At 34.8% G+C, this 18,528-nt stretch overlaps 1 protein-coding gene across 5 annotated transcripts in view; it reads right to left on the bottom strand.

The window, feature by feature from the left end:
- RFX3 (regulatory factor X3) overlaps positions 1-18,528 on the bottom strand; it is a 108,964-nt gene that overhangs the window by 39,988 nt on the left and 50,448 nt on the right. For all 5 annotated transcript variants that reach the window (XM_071731369.1, XM_071731364.1, XM_071731365.1 and 2 more), the window contains exons 3-4: positions 13,647-13,744; positions 3,529-3,787 (exon numbers count right to left, since the gene is read on the bottom strand). In XM_071731369.1, coding sequence (XP_071587470.1) covers positions 3,529-3,787; positions 13,647-13,744 — 357 coding nt within the window. The remainder of the gene's footprint in view (positions 1-3,528; positions 3,788-13,646; positions 13,745-18,528) is intronic.

Genomic DNA, 18,528 nt, shown 5'->3' on the forward strand with positions numbered 1-18,528 from the left:
ACATTTGTTATCTGATGATTAAAAAAATCCACACATTATGCTTCTTACAGCATTCTTTAATAAGTAATTGAAAAGTACTTAGAATGCTGTGTTGGAAGGAATTAGGTTTCCAGCAACACTGTGTCTTGATCTTCAACACTCAAATACCAGAATAAATACTTCCTGACCAAAAATGGAAACTACCTACGAGATGCTACAGGGCTTTTACACAAAAAACAAATCAAGAGCCAGACTGAAAACTGAAGGCAGATAGTATCAGAAGACAAAAAAGGCAAATAGGCAGCTGAAGCCAGAATAAAGCCAGGGCTGGTATAGCTAGACTTGGTAGGGTCATTCTCCCTTCCCCCACATTTCTGTTCTTTTGAAAAGGCCACAGTCTCAATTCAAGACATCGCAGTGAAGCAGTAAGACACTCAAAGGGGCAGTGAAAGTCAAAATTTATTTTGGCCACAATTCTAGACTGAAACCTCTGAAAGAGGGAGGGAGAAGCCATGAGGCTCCACATCTCTGAAGGAGAAGCCCAAGGACAAAAAGTCTTGGAGGAAAAGGTTTATAATGGCACAAGATCCACAAATCCTCTAAACTTTCACCCCTCCAGTTAATTCATACCATATAAGTGTTTTTTTCAGCATCAGTGATTAACCATTCTGATGACTAATTTTAAAAAATAAAAAATACATATATATTGTCCTTGTATCTGGAAATGCATTCCTCTCCACCCCCCCTGCCCACCTCCTTCCAAAAAAAAGTCATTGTACTCAACTGCAGGATTCATATGTAAATGTCTTGCCAGTATAAGATGTCAGATCAAATTAGATAATCTGATTAGCGTAAAAATCTGTGTATCTCTGATCTGATCAGAAACGGTTTGTTTCATGCTGTAGTGGATGCAGCTAATAAAAATTACTTTCAGAAAAGTTGGGGAACTGAGGAGGAAAAAGTTGGTCTACTAGGAAACAGATTAATAAATAAAAATTCATCACAAACTGCTTTCAAAGTATAATCCCTCCACCTTTAACAGACCATTAGTTACTTTTATGTTATTAAAATAATTGCAAAACTCTCACTAAAGCTGTATTATCAGGGTATGATATTTAGACTGTGCTTTCTTGTTTCTTGTTTTTCTCCTCCATTAATTACAACACATTTTCTAGTAGGTACCATGCTTCTTTTAAAGATAAAAACAAACTTTACATATTCTGCTTAATACCAGAATTACAATTTGTGGTGACACATATCTGTATTAATTTTCCTTTTATTTTCATTCACATTTAGATATGCACTAAAATAGGATCGAGTACTGCAACAGCATGAGTGGAGACCTTCTGTGGTTGATGATGACTTATGACTGACAACTGTAATTGCAGATCAGTCTTAAAGTTTGTTAGAAAACATGACTGATAGATGGGAGCCTCTCACTGCTAACAAGCACAGCACATTTATTACTAAAACTATATGAATATTTTAATCTTGTAACATTATAAAATATGATTAGTTCATCCTCCCTTATCACAAGAACAGTTACTAAACATTTACACATGAAAGAAAAAAAAAAGTGACTTAGATTTCATTATTAACATGGCAATTCAATAGTCAAGCTAGTCTCTTAAATATAGCTGCCCTTTCTTTTATGCTAGCTGCCAATAAACCAAACAGATGATTCTTTAATACATCTTTCAATATGTGAATTAATTTCAAATAGTCATACAGCTAAGGAAAATCAATTCTCATTCAGTGCAATCACAATTTATTCTTTACATATCTAAATATAGTCACATGAAAATTTTGGAATTCTACCCTATTTTTTATATAGAAGATCTTCAGAGGGACTATTTTATAGATTTGACTTTTAACCTTAAACTGTTTTGTTTGTTTCTTTCATCTTAAGCTAGATGTATCAAAAATATATAATGTCAATAATATAAAGGATTTGCTTATTACAGAAGGTAATTCTTTGATCAGTGAGGGTGAGTAACAATAACAGAAATAAAGTTATCAGTTAAGATAACTAGTATCAGATAACCAGCTGAGAACTAGTATCTCTACCACAATAGTGAACAGAGTTTGTGATAATCACACATTCTAGTGAGTAAACTCTTACTCATTTCTGTACCCTTTGTTTCCATATGAAAATTCACCAAAATAATTAAAAATTTGGAAATATTTACTGAGTATTATAGTAGCAAAATAGTCTGGATACATGCTATTTTGATGACTACAATAAATTTACTACACAGGGATGAAAAATGTTATGATGGTAGAGATCAAATGAGGATCACAGGTGAAACAAGCTCTACCTATTTAAGATGCAGTGGTAATAAAACATTATTTTGCTCTATTTTGCATAGATGAATAATGCCCCCTAGTAAAATTACAGCAGATTTTGTGCTTTAAAATTGCAGTTTAAGCTGAACCTTTTGTGTTTCAATTGACTCTTGAATATGTCAGGTGAACCATCCGCACCAAGACCCTGAATTTATAAAAATAAAACAATGTTGTGTCCCACTTTCTTAGCCCTTTTGAATATGATAAACCTGTATTATCAATGATGCTTTACTATATATAATGACTTAATATATTATATATATAATGACTTAATACTATACTATATAATACTATATATACTATATAGTATATATAATACTATATATAATACTATATAATGACTTAATTACTATATATAATGACTTAATATATTTTTCAACTCTTACTACATCGTTTCACAATTCTCTTCTGCCTTATTTCCAAATCTCTACATCCAAAGCAAGAATACTCAGAAGAGCGAGGTAGAAGTATTCATTAGGGCTATGCAGCAAAGTTAGCCCAGGGATAAACCCATTTGCCTAATTGAAATAAGGTCTGATTGAGTACACTCTTAAGGGAAAGCTCAGTGTTTTGAGTGTCCACAATATTATCTATCACAGTTGTACCAGAATGAATCTTCCCATAGCATTGTAAGACACTTCCATAAGAGTTTTAAATCTGGAACAGACTTAGAAGACAGATAATAAAAAAGGGGTTAAAGGATACTACCTCAGCATTCTGAACAATTGGAAATATTTGGACATAAGCTACCAAAGCTTCACTAATATCAAGCAAACAAACTGGTAAAAGCCAGGGAGGTTACAGATACATAACAACTGTGTTGTTTTCAGAAAATTTACAAAATGCTAAAGGAGGGTGTTTTAGTTCCCAGCCTGACAAACATTCAGCTCAAATTATTACATGAGCATTTGCAAAGCATTCACTGATACTACCTGAATGCAAAAATTTAACCTAAGCAATGTAAATTTGCAAGCTGTCAAAGGAAAGTCTTGCCTTTATTCTTAAGTATTCACAGTATTCTTACTCCTGTATCTTACCTCCATATATACTTTTTACTTATTTTACAGAAAGTACTATGCAGTACTATTCTGACAACATAATACTGCTACACAATCTGTCACAACAACCATGTCAGTCTGCAAGAACATCTTAAGACTTAAGAAAGTAGTCTCCAAAGGTTTTGCTACAGTCTGAAATACTTACTGTCGCAGGGGAGGCCCGTGTTGTATGAGTCACTGAATGACCAGAATTTTCCATTGAATTGCCAATCAGATAGGTTCCTCCTGAGCTGCTAATGAGTTGTCCTCCTGTGACACCCATCTGAATCCCTCCAGTGCCCACCATACTATGAGATGAGACCACTGTTGTCACCTGTGCAGAACTTCCTTGAGTATCAAAATAATTTCCCCCAGTGTTTTGGCTGTACATCTGGGTTTCTGTGTAAGGGTAAGTTGTCGATCGGCTTCAAGAAAAGAAAACAAAAGGAAATTATTTGCTTTGTTAGCTGAGAGAAATTTTACAGTTCTAGGAATGTATATATCACCTATAATGTATATATAAGTGTATATAAGCTATAACCAAAACAAATACAATTGCCAAACAGCTTCTGCCTCCTCAGAGAATAACATTTCATAAAATTAAAGCACTAAATAACTACTTCAGTGACAATGCTAAATCAGGGATTCACAAAACCTTACAGAAAAATTTGTCAGTCTTACCTGAAGAGAAGTATGACATATATTGAGGAGAAATGCAGAAAGAGGTCATCCAAATAACAATATATTAAAAAGCAACTTGTAAATTTCCATGTTTTAAATTTTTTTAATCTGACAATCAAATTTTGAATTTTAGTTAGAGGTTGTATATTTTGCATGCTACAAAATTGCAAACAATTAACAAAAATGTCAGCGAGGACAGTCCAGTGTTCATGAATCCTATGTTATCTCTTGTTTTCAAATTCATTAAAGCACACAACTGAAGCTTGAAATTCTGAGTTCACTTGTGCTTTGGGAAATGCAGTTATTTTTAAAGGGTGAATTCAAAATCGGACAGGAATTCACATCATATTAAAAAGCTGCATTTAAGAAATAAAACTGAAGTAGAACTGTAACTTGTAAGAAGGACATAAAGATGAAAGCAGGTGTGCAACAGTAACATTTTTTTAAATCACTTTCAACTATAAAACATTCATGTCTCATTGCCAGTTTGCATAACAAACCACTCACCTACTAAAACCTTCTATCGTGTGTTTTGTGTTCTTAATAACTTAGCTTGAATCATTATTCGTCACACATTATAATCTGGTTTTTGAATGTGTATGTGTTCCTGCTAAATTTGATCTTCAAATCAATGCAGTTCAAAATTGTTAAGTAAACAGCATTCATTATTTCAAAGACCAGATTCCTCTTTTTGGAAGTCTATTAGTAAATTTTATTCTATTTCATGACTGCTAAGGTTTGTATCATGTCAAGCATGATAACAGAAAAATCAAAATGTAAAAACCAGCCAGTTTACCCAACGATTAATTTTCTTAATTAAGCATATAAATATAAAATATTGATAATAATCAGAAGGCAACACCATTTTGAAATTCAATTTTCTCCAACCTTGGAGTTGCGTATGCTGAGATGACTTAGTCCAAGTACAAAAAAATTAAAGGTATTATGATACATAGGAAACAGAGAGGTGCCCAACTTCTGCCTAAGCCTCCAATTTGTTTAGAATGCTAAAAAAAAAATAAAAAAAATCATGTAGCATCATTCATTTAAATGATTTCAACAAAAAAGTTCAGACACTTTTGTCCAAAAACACAAGGACAGGAGGAAGGATCCACATCTTATTCAGTAAGCTGGTGGTTAATACACCTTTCCATTAACTTGAAATCAGTCTTTTTTTCCCATTTATCTTGACAGGGTTTAATTTTGTATCAATATATGTTACAGATCATGTGAATTTACTGTTTGTTATGTTGGGGTTTTTTTAATTATGAGAACATAACCAAGTTCAATTTATTAGTAAACAATGGACTCATCAATGATTCATTCTTTAGCTTCATGAAATATTTTTAAATAACTGAACAACATATGGCACGTTATCAACAACCAAAGACAGAACTTTAGTTGTATTAACTACTTCCAAAAACAGTCTCTCCCTCTTCAGTAACTTGCAGAAAGTCCAAAACTTTAGTTATAAAATCCTAAATATTTCACAGGCCTCATACTACATTATTTGCTCTCACCCATTCTTAAGCTACTTAAACATTTTCCTTGGTATTTTTAATATTTCAAAAGCCTCAAGAACAGCTGCAAGCAACTGGGATTTGATCTAAAAGAAATGCATTGCAGTCTACTAAAAACAAAACAAAATAGTTCTTTTAGGGACTAATGCTCAAGCAGACATTCTATTAACATTTCCTTTGGAGAATTAAAATCAACTGATCTTTTCATTGTAATATTCAATGCATGTGTTTAGGTAATGTGCAGGTCTTGCTAAACTGTTTTATCAATCCAAGCTATCACTGTGACACTTTGTGAAACCATTGTGATACTATCTGACAATAAGCAAAATAACCACTAGCAGATATGGTATTACTTTTGTGTAAGAAACATATAATTTACAGAGTATGAATAGTGCTATGCAGCAGAGGAAAATTTACTAAAAGGCAGTAATGGAATCTCAGAGGAAACAGATCTTTCAAATGAGACTGAACACTGTAATTACTCTCAAAAGAGAAAAGAAAAACATGATGTCAGTATCAGGTATCACTAAGGAAAGGAATGAAAGGGCAATGCCATTTTGACTGGTAAGAATAGATATGGCTACAAGAAAATGACTGTCCTAAGGATGCAAGGAGAAAAAAAGGGAATTAAAGAGTCAGTTATTTAAAGCAATGCAAATTCTAGAGAACAGTCAAATTTTACTGGAAAATTAAGTCACAGACTTCATGTGGAATAGAGAGACAAAAGGTTTGCTTTTAGCTTGTTTATAGCTGTATATCATGTATATCCCTAAATAAGGATGGATGATATCAAAACACCTACAGCTGCTTATAACTGTACTCGGTATCAGAATCTACTAGATCCTCCTACCGAAACACAGTGTTCACTGAAGTTCAGTGTTCACTGAAAAGTTCAGTGTTTACATTAGAAAGTTCATTAGAAACTAGTAAGTTTGAAGTCTAGTTAGTTAGGCTGCAGAATCCTAGTTTTCAGATGACTGTGCAAACTCGATGGTGTTTTACATCATTACACAAGATCAGACACTGCATGAATTAAATTTTGATTAAGCAAGTCCAGAACGTATCCACTGTTACTGAGCTACATTTTTAAAGCCACTTTTGTCTCTCCAAATATACTGACACTTTGAAAAAAGGAGACAAATAAAAGCAACAGCATAGAGAGACTCAACCTAGTTGTTGTCCTCCCTTAGTTGTCAGTGTTCATATGCACACAAGGGAAATAATTTATTCCCAGCTGCATCTATTATTGTTTCTATGTAAATGTCAAGAATCTGCTGTATTGATTACTACAGATCAGTGTTCCTGCCATTGCATCATGCCTCAGTAATGTACATAGGCTGATCATGGCCCCTAATGTTATTTGAACAAGTAGTTGATGGGAGAGGCTTATGTTTCCCAGATTTATAGTTGTCTACAAAACATTATCTGAAGACTTATGTTGGCTTTATGTCTCGGAAATGTCTCCTTGTTGAAAGTTTTTTCCATTACTCTGGCTTTAGGTTAAAAAAATAAAATAAAATAAAAAAAAAAACAGAACCCAAAACCAACCAACCGAAAAAACCAAACCAAACTAAACCAAACCAAGCAAACAAACAAACAAATCCATAACAGAATAATTTCCTTTTCCAGGAATTGAAAAATGCAGAGCATCTTTAAGTAAAAATTCTCAAATCAGGTTAGAAGTTCAGACAAGTTAACTCAAATTTGTGTTTGTTTTAAATCAGGTTTTAACTTTAAATTATAGCCCAGTATCTTCTGTGTCTTGCAAAACCACTGAATTTTTACCACTAAGTGTCAGGAAATTCAAAAATTGTGTAAAATGAACACAAATCTATTTTTTGGTACTTTAAGATGTCTACCTTTTATATTGCAACCTGAAATACCAGCATGCCTTCCAAGTGGCTGTAATAGAACAGCCAAGTTCATCTAAGAACAGCATCCTGTTTCAAACATGAAAAGCATTCAGTGTGTGCTTTTTTCCCTGTAGTTCTAATCCAAACAAACAAGTAACATAATTATTCTCTTTCTCATCAATAACCTCAGCATTACTCTTGTGGGTTTTGGTATGGATTATCTACACGGCTCAGCAGGCAGGCATGTAAGTATTTTTTCACTGTCATCTTTGCAATAAAAGTTAGCCTTTTATGGTAATTCACTAACTAATGTATTCTTTCCTGGGATACAAATACAGTAAACAGTAGGTGAAAATAAATATATCAACATACATTCAGCATTATTTATACAGAGAGTAGCTATTGTTCATTATAATGCTATAGTATTGCAATATAGTTTTCTACTTCCATGCATAGAAGCCAAGAAAGCCTTTCATGCCAGACCAATATCCTCAAACTCTTTTTAGATTTTAGTATAATACTGTGGTGCTAAAGCTTATTGAAAATGATGAGAACAGAATCCTTCATCTAACACTGGCAAGCCTTGCAGTCGATGCACTGCTGCGGCCCCTGGAGGTGCTGTATCATAAGCAATGGGAAGAAGGGCAAGAGACGTGATGTACCCCAACACCCACACAAGAGATCATGATACAGCAGTCAAATGGTAATTGAGAGGGCAACATCATGTCTCAGCCTGTCTCATACAACCACCTGACTCCCTTCAAAGAAATCTATTTCTATAACAAGAATATTGATTCAGGACTTTTTAATAACAGATCAAATCCCAAAGAAGCAATAACCTTCTTCTACAAAAGCCTCCTCAACTGAACTAAAGACAGACATGGAAAAACTGATAAGACAGTAAATCATTGCTTCCTTTCACCTTTATCAAACAAAATCACTAAAGCCAAATATCAAAACCACATTATGAAAGGACAATTAATGCATCTATAACCAGAGAACAAAATTTCAAAGCAATTTATTCTGTGATAGTGTATAGTTGACCTCCCTTATGCATATACATTTTCTCTATGCAGACAACTTAAATGGTAACAGCCAGAAAAAGCTTTATAAAATTTACCTAAAACAGTTACATTATGCCATGTAAGAAATTCTCATTTGTCACATTCAAAAATTACAGCAAACAAGTTACTGATAGGCATTATTTATCAATAAAGAAAAACTGAGATCTTCAACATTCAGTAAAAGATCCTTTTCCACATGGAAATAAAGGAAGAAAAGCACACATAATAAAAGCACAACTGTGTAAAAACCCTGTGAACTATGGAACAAAGAAAATTAAAACACAGGCAAAATCTTATAAACCTGTAATCTTGACAGATAGACAAGCCTTATTTATGAAGCACTGCAGACCTACAGTCCAGGAAATAGGGTATTGCCACTATTAGGAACATGTCACAGTGTAAATAATAAACCTAAAGACCTCAAGACGCGCTTGTCAGGCTTCCTTTGTGCAGACTTGTCTGTGCCAGCCTAGGGCTTTGTTCTAATTTAGCTGTAACAGTAATTGTTAAATAACCACAGAAATGTTACTTAATCTGCTTCCATTTAAGCCTAGCTTTTTACCACTGTGTGGTATAAAACCTATGGCTAAAAAGCTGATGCATTGCTCTATCTAAGAGAAACTAGTATCAAATAGCTAGTCTGTGAAGAATAAACAATACATGACCCTAGATTACAAATGTAGCAACAAGGATCATGAGCACGGGATGACAGTATTCAAAAAGTGTTCAGCAAATGTAAAACACACCATCTTTAGTAAACTAAGAAGTAATAAGGAAAATGCAACCAGTGAAGAATGAATAAAGTGTAGACAGTGCTTTGAAACATTTTTTAAATGACTGCAAGTGGACCCAGTGCAAGTAGAGAGCCCTGCAGAATCCCTGATATGTCTCCAGGCACAGCACCTATGATGGTGGTGAAGCTGTAATGCTTACTCAGGTGGAAGCCATTGACCTGAGTGTGCAGAGGTATAGTAAAAGAGTTAGCATGATGCCAGAGAAAAATGGATGGATACCAGGTAGTACTAGCAAGATTAACAACTTTAACTGTATTGATATTAATTCTTTGATTTGACAGTTTTCAATTACAGTAACAGAAAATTCTTGGTTTTGCATACAAGGTGTGTTTTGCCCACATCAACCACGCAAATTGTAGTACAACATGTTGGTGAAGAATGTGGTTTGGATTCAACAGCAACAGCAATTCTTGGACAATCCCAGCAGTTAAAACCCCCTTTGCCCCACCAGTGTTATCAGGTAAAAGGCTGCATTAGCTCATTACATTATAATCTAGGTATATATATATATCTAGTTCATGTTTAGTATAGGGGACTCCCTTGGATGCTTAAAATAGGTGCAGCCAATATTCTTTACATATCCTAAACTGCCAGATAAGCCTGTATGTCATCACAACAACAAAGCACTTTTGTTTCAAGATAGAGTGACATGTTTGGCAAGAAAAATTGTTACTAGTCAGACAAAAATGCAGATATGCATTTGTGCAAATCCAAAGAGATTCTTAAACTGTACAAAGTATGTGTTAATTTGCAGGTTACACCCCTTGTATTACCATTATGCTTTCAATTACAATAAAACCAAGTACCTTGTAAGCGTAGACAAATCATGATAAAAAATGTGTGGGAAGAATTGTTTTTAAGACTACAACAGTTAAAACTGACAAAGACTGTGAAACCTGACAAACTCCTCACTTCTTTAGAACTGAAGGAATTAACTACTCTTTCCTCATATATATTCTAACTGCACATGCTATTACTATCAAAGATGGACTTAAATCAAAGCTGGTTTGCTTTGATAAAGCAAGAGCTTTATTTTGAAATAAAGATTAATTATTTCATCAGACATGCTGTAGTGTTTATTTCAGAGATGTCTGTACACTGAATTAATTTCTTCACCCTAAGTAGGGGTTGCAGATTTGTTACTCAATTGCTAGAATAGCACTGCCACTTGATAAAATTACAGAAGCATCCTATACAGGATTTTGAGCTAGAATTAAGATTTTGATGTAGGACTGTCATAAAGTAAATCAAACATATAATAATAAGAAGGCAACCTGAAAGACAAACCATTGATCATTCTAGTCAATTGCATCATTTACAAACCTAATCTGAAAGTGAAGCAGACAATTTCTGGAGTGGGAGAACTGGACAAACTGGCTGTAACACACTTCTGTGATGCTGTCAGGATCCACAAGACTCATCTCTCTCAAATTTCATGAGGAAGAATAGAAAAAGATTAACTGCAATCTGAACAACTGCCTAAATATTTTAGGGCAAGAGAGAATGGCCTCTGTCTTTTCTGTCACAGCAGAACTCAATATAGTCTACAGCAGCTTTGTTTAGGGATATGATAAGCCTTTTGTTTGCTTCCAGAACTCTAAAATGTCACTATCCCATTGATACAGCTCCGTACAAGCTAATCCAATGGCAAATCAAGAAAAGGAGAAAGATATACAATGTTCTATAAACCAGAGAACTTCAATAATTATAGAAACAGCAAAAAGAAAACCAATTCTTTCATCTCTGAAGGGAGCTATATGTCAGCTACCTAGATCCCCATTTTATTTCACCAATCAAATAAATCACACTATAACATGTAATCCTAAGTTACATTCAAATAAATGAAATTTTCCTGTTCTTATTCTGGGGTATAAAAGTATACAGGAAAACATGTTTTACAATACACAATTTTTAAAAATTCTGAGTAGAAATACAGACTGGTGGTACTCTCTTCTTTATATATAACAATAATCTTTTTGAAAGGTTCCTAAAAGTATTGAACAATAAATTGGCTGCCATTTGTATCCTGGGTTTCATCAAAAGAAGCATTGCCAGCAGATCATGGGAGGTAATTCTGCCCCTCTGCTCTGCTCTTGTGAGATCCCACCTAGAGTAATGGGTCCAGTTCTGGCACCACCAAAGCAAGGAGGATATGGACTTGTTGGAGCAAGTTCACAGGAGGGTTGCAAAGATGGTAAGAGGGAGGGAGCACCTCTCCTATGAAGACAGGCTGAGAGAGTTGGGGTTGTTCAGCCTGGAGAAGAGAAGGCTCTGGGAATACCTTACTGCAGCCTCCTGTTACCTGAAGGGGACCTAAAGGAAAGCTGTGGAGGGACTTCTTGTAAGGGCTTGTAGTGATAGGATGAGCAGGAGTAGTTTCAAACCAGAAGAAGGTAGATTTAGGTTAGACATTCAGAAGAAGTTCTTTACCATGAGGGTGACGAGACACTGGAACAGGCTGCACAGGGGGAACTGTTCAAAGCCAGGCTGGATGCAGGCTGGATGCAACCTGGTCTAGTGGGAGTGACCCTGCCCACTGCAGGAAGGTTCAGACTAGATGATCTGCAGGTTCCTTCCAGCCCAAATCACTCTATGATTCTCTGATGGACTGGAATGTGAGTTCCACAGGATACAGCTAATGCCATAGCAGTTGGGCAAGTCTGAAGAGGGCAAGCTGTGAAAAAACATGCTTTGCACCACACCCTAGGACCACAGTCAAATCCTGGGTGGCAAAAAAGGAACTGCTGTGATTTAACTCCAGCTTGCAGCCAAGCCACCTACAGTCACTTGCCCATTCCCCTTCTCTCAGTGGGAGATATGGGGAAGAACCATAAGGAAAAAAAAGTGAGAAAACTAGTGTGTTGAGATAAAGATAGTTTAGTAAGTAAAACAAAAGCTGTGAATACAATCAGAGCAGTTTAAGGAATTCACTGCATCCCAACAGCAGGCAGATGTTCAGCCATGTGCAGGAAAGCAGGGCTTAGGAAAGACAAAAACTGTATCTCCAGATGTCCCCCTTTTTGCTTCTTCCCCCAGTTTTCATTGCTGAGCACATCATCTGGCATGCAATATCCCTTTGGTCAGTTGGGGTCAGTTGTCTTAGCTGCGTCCCCTTCCCACTTCTTGTGCACACTCAGCCTAATCACTACCATTGTGTGAAAAGCAGAAAAGGTCTTGATGCTTTGTAAACACTGCTCAGCAAGAACTAAGACATCCCTGTGTTACCAGCAGTGATGGTTGCCAACACTGTTTGCAGCACAAGCTCTTAAAATGAGACCAAGTACTTCGAAGTGCTTCGAAGAAGTACTCCGTCCCAGACAAAACTAGTACAATAGGAAAATCTAACATATTTTTTGTACATTATTTGGGTTTTAGAAGCAAGAAGAATTCGGACAGGACAGTACGTGAACGAAATCAGTGAAGGAAAATATGCTAGTGGATGTTATCAAAGAAAGTGGAGAGTGTTCAGAGGCCTGATACAAATAATAATGCTGTTCTGAATCACTTCTAGGTTAACACCAACAAATAAGTACCCCCCCAAGCAATAAAAAACTTTCTAAATAGTTATTTCTTCCTAAAGCCAGCAACAGAGCAAAAAATGCCAAAACAAGGGTAAATGAAAAAAAGAGGTCAAGAAGCTCCTTCACAAGCAACCCAATCCTACTTTTATGTTTGAGTAAGCTTCAAAGCTGGTGCTTCTCCAGGTCATGAGTAAGACTGGCCACCCCCAGAAATCCCATCAAACCTAATTATTCTTTCTATGTTTGTAAATTTCCATATTGGAAAAAGGAATCTGAAGATGGCAAATGGGAAGCAGGAAATGTTCAATAATGAACAGAGAAGAAGCTAAAGAAGCACCAAAAGGAGACTATGTCACTGTTCTTCCTCCACTTCTCCTCATTACTTTGGAAAAAAAAATACTTATTTTATTAAACACAGGAACAAAATTATATTATTACTTTCATTTAATAATAACTACTGCAGCTGCACCTTTCTGTGCTTCTGCCACTAGGATTGATGCCAGGAAGACAGACAGCCCTGTGTTCTATCTCAGGTCAATAGTAACACAGTACCTCCCACAGACAGAACTTGCCCATAAACTGAAAGGTATTTTTTCAAACACTATGCAGTATATGTAATTTCATGTAAATCCATCTAAAACTATCACAAGAATTCTAACTACACAAGAATACTGCCTTACTAAAAAGTGTGAATTCAGCTTTTAATTAAAAAACCTCTTTTTACAATAAAAGCTTTGATTGAATAATTTTTTTCCAACTTAAAATACACTAGTTGGTAGAATCTAACAGAACATACATATTTAACTTCACATTTTAATAAACACTGAAATGCCAATCACTTGCCAACTTACATAGCTCCATTAGTGTAGACTGTGTCACTTCCCTCCACATACTGAACCTGGGCTGGGTAGACATGCTGTACCTGTTGCACAGTCTGTACTTGCTGTACCTGAAAACAAAAATATTATTAACTTGGGATACTGCAAAGAAGGACTGATGATTCAGTGCATCTAATGGCTTCTGAATGATATGGGATCTCTCTGTTCTCATAATTTCTAAAGGTATGTCATAGCAACAGCAAAGTTAACTGTTCTTACACTACATTTGCACTTTAAGTTTGGTAAATGGAGCCCTGAAATTTAAGATGCACACAGATGGAGCATACATATACATTCTGACAGTGCTAAGACAGAACTGGGAAGTATTAATAAAGATGAAATAAAGTGTAACTTCACTTTGCAGCAAGTTGAAGAATTGCAGAAGGAAGTACAATTTGGCCACATATATGCCTTTCCGTATTCCATTTCAGTCCTGAACAGTACAAACCTTAAAATCACAGCTTAAATGAGATGTTTTGCAGTAATTTAGAAATAGAAGTTCACATTGAGATAGTATAGTTCTCGTTTAACTGGAATTAATCTAGAGTAATACAAGTTTTTTTCTCAGTATCCAGTAATCATGGATCAAAACCCCCAGTCTGTGTAACTCCTTCCCCAGAGCAGCATCAGCTACAAGAACCAAAATTAATAAAAATTAATAGAATTAATAAAAGTTTTGTGGTCTGACTCTAAAAGCATTTCTTCCTCTTAGGTGACTCAAGTTCTACAAACTTCAATGAACAGGAGAAGGGGAGTCATTGTTGATCTGGCTGTTGCAGAGAACCAAAACTGATCTACTCAAGCTATACAGTGAGAAAACATTTTGAAAGTAGGCCTTCTTCTTAAAAACAGTAGTTGTCACCTGTCATGTATGATATGCACCATTTTCTGTTCCAGTAGTACAACTTGGGAAACACTTGTGAAAATTATGCTTTTGTCAGCATGAATTCCATGTCCAACCTCTCCCAAAGTGCACTTTGTTCCCTATTCATACAAACTGACATAGCTTACTCTCTATTTAAAAAATCAACACTATTTTGCTACTCATAAAGGAAATGTGTTTTTCTCCCCCCAGCCTACACACTGGTAAAGTGGAATTCTACAGTAAGTACAAACACAACATTTAAAACTTCCTATCAGTAAATTCAGATTATGTTCCCACAATATAAAACGTTTTATATCCTCCCATTATTCTTGGATACAAGATGCTACCACTTCAAAACCAGCAGATTCAGTACAGTGTGAGAGCTTTACTACAGGCCAACAGGACACTGAAGAGATAAAGTGGTACAGCCTGTATCAAAGCTCAGGGTCTCCTGGACAGGAATGTGAAAAAGGGCCACTGAGTTATGTTAATTTTTTTCCAATACAGTAATGAAAAAAGACATTTAATTAAAAAAAAAAAAATCATTTCAGCTTCTCTGAAACACAGTACTGCTGTAGTTATATTGATTCTGTGCCCAAGGAAGCTTTAGTTGCTACATTGTTTTTTACATAATGTACATAACAATGTTAAGGTAAAGAAAGTTAGAGGTAAATATTTTTCCTCTAAGCAAAAAAATAAGTAAGTGGCCTTCAGGATGGCCCTGTATATGAAAATTCTCCCATGCTGAAAATATTTGTCATATGATATGTCCACTAGTAATCATCTTTCTTATTTTACTTCACTTGGGAAAAATGTTTTTACAAGAAGCAAATCTAGTGCCTCTCGATTTTCTTTTTAATCTTCAAAGACACGGAGAAATGAAATGTATACATCTCTTTTCTATGAGCACAAAATTATTTGAGGTTTGTTAAAATTATCAATTATAATATACATATAAAATTATACATATATATAAGATATATTAAATTATTACTTTCCTTCCATCTATTATTAAGCTCTTAAAGGAATTGTTAGCCATGTTTATTAGTTTTTGAGGCAGAGCAGAAAGCGGAGATCACAAAGGGAATATTCAACAGAGATCTAGATCTAAATGGCATCGTATTCAAATTTACTCCAAGTTAGTTAGGCTAAAAATAGAAAACACAATGAAATATTTATTAAAAAGTGAAAGTATGCAAGTTCAAAAATCATATGTTCTAGGGTGGACTGGTGAGCCAATCATGGTAATCATTGCTATTATCCTCCTGGAAAATTAATTAACTTGTATAGGAAATAATGAGTTAAATAGGGTCAGACATAAGATCTTTCATTCTTCTTGCTTCAGCCTGAAATAAGTAACTGAAACTGGATTAGAAGCAGCTGAAATGTTGCAGGAGAACAAGAGGCAAATGAAAACTTACTCCAATATCCATGTGTAATTCTAATTTCTAGTACAGAAAAAAAAAAAAAAAAAAAAAAAAAAAAGAGGAAAATCAATTATATTCTTAATTATACTACCTCAGAGGAACAAATGAGGGACTAAGCTATATTGTATCTACAAGAGTTTGTCAACAAAAATAAAGCATATAAAAGCATACTGAAATGCAGAAATTACACTGAGGTATAAAAATGAAATTTATGAGAAAATTTGAATTTCCAATAAAAAGAACTATATTCAAAGTACTACTAAGTAAAGAGGAGGAAGAAAGGGCAAAATACATAAGGACTTTTAAACTCCATTGAAAAAGAACATATAATTATCCAGAGGGCCTATGCAAATGACTTGGATGTGGATAATTTTCTGTTCTCAGAGATAAAAATAATTTTTGTACCTTCATTAGTCTGGATAACTCTCAGCAAGCAACATATAAATAGCAGATTCTGTAATATTCTAAGCATATTCATATTTATATAATGCTAATGTCAGTTCATGGTTATGTTTTTCATACACTAAATATGATTTTGCACTAAGAGCAATTTTGATTAGCAGAAATCTGCATCTTAAGCTAATGATATAATGCTCTGTGAGTGTGATAGCCATCTTGTAAACACAATATAAAGAAATGCTCTGCTCAACTTCTGACGCCAGGATACACTTTTATAAAATAAACGATATGACTATTTTTAGTTTTATTTCTCCAGTTCTTCCACAGAGCATTACATAACCTACAGAGTAAGGTGCATAAGTAAGCTTAGAAGCTTACTGCACTCACTGAGACAACAAAAGATTAAGATAATTCCTCAGGCTATTAAAACAGAACTTAATTACACTCCTACCTTTCTGGTGTTACTCTTGCTTTTTGCTTAGATCTGACACGTTTCTCCGCTTACAATTCCCCCTTATCCCCTCTCAACAACAGCTGCTCTGCTGCATGAAACCAGCTGTCACCAGTGCCACTTTTACCAGGGGGGAAGCCCAAGTTTTCACTAACAAAAACTTTTATTTTTTTCATTTTTGGACCATCATAACATATTTTTATGAGCACCATATTTACACTAGCTATATTCATATTAGGGATTTGTTCCATCTGAAAATGTCTAGAGTTACTCCTCCACTCTTTGCTCAAGAGACAGGATGTTTTTCAATACAAACACAGCTGCAGAAAAAAGGCTGTTTGTCCACCCTTCCACTTACTCAACCTGCTCTTCCTTAGGGCAAAAATGCTTCATTTTGAGACATGAAACATATTGTGAACATAAAAAAAACACTGATGCCACAATGAAAAATTAACCCAAATTAATGCATGCATGAGTTGTACTTCCAGGAATGGAAAGATGGGAAACAAAGACCTCATGAGGAAAAATGAAATTATATACACCACTTTTTACATTTAAAACAATGAGAATGGCCTTATTCACTAAAAAGTACCAATAAATCACTGTAAACATGATAAAGTAGAAGTTTTAGATTACTCCAAATTGTTGAATTTACGCAGACGCTTATGTTATAGTATCTTTATAAAGCAGAAAAAAATTAAAGCATATTTTATAAACTGCACCTAATATTTTCCCTCTAACTTTCAACTTTGGTAATTTTGTAGGTGTAGAAACAATAAGTCTTCCCTCTACCATCAAAAGAATAACTTAATGAGATTAGTATTCTGTCTCCTGATCTTCTTGAGGCAAATTGTCCCATTCCTATAAAATACACAGTAAAGCCAACATTAATTTTAGACCTATATGCAGACAACTCCTCAGAGCAGATCACACTTACAGTTTCCTAAAAAAAAAAATTATTTTTTCAGTGTTTGATATTTCCTAGTATTTTTTTTAACTCTGCAATTGAAATTACATACCCCACTTATTTTTCATCACACTTTCTGCTGGCATACCACATTCATTTACACACTCCTATTTTCTCCTCACTCCACATCCATTTTTGTAACATATCTTCTGTCTCTACACATATCTCCCACACAATACTGAGTTTTAATCACTGCATTACTGTCTGTTTTTGGTTTTCTAACATTCTTGTTGCATATCCATTCCCTGAAAATTTTGATAAACTGCTCTTCCATTGCCGGGCTGATCCCTTAGCTTTTCTTTATGAAATACCATGCTGATTCTTATGGTCAGTCTTGAGTTCAGCTGGAAAAATGTAACCTAAAATCCTCACTGCAAAAAAATATCCAAAATAACAATGGAGTATTCAATGAAAGGGAATACTCAGAAGGAGCAGTACTAAAGGAAATGTTTGTTTATCTGGCACAGTTTTACATACTCAGCAATAAAGTTTCCTCTTCTCATTGAGGTATAATTAAAAAAAAACCCCAACAGTTACTGCTAGGCTTCTGCGTTTTTGACATGAGTATTACATTAATAAAGGACAACTGGAACAACTTCAGAAAAGATACCAACTATTGATAACAAAGACTAATGCATTATTTATGTAAGGGAAAAATGGAGCCAGCTCTATCCTACACTTTCAGAAAGGTGGAAACTTTGCACAAGCAAAGTTTATTAACACCAAAATCCTGTTTATTCTTCATT

Source organism: Heliangelus exortis, chromosome Z (assembly GCF_036169615.1).
Source record: "Heliangelus exortis chromosome Z, bHelExo1.hap1, whole genome shotgun sequence".
Classification (NCBI taxonomy): Eukaryota; Metazoa; Chordata; class Aves; order Apodiformes; family Trochilidae; genus Heliangelus; species Heliangelus exortis.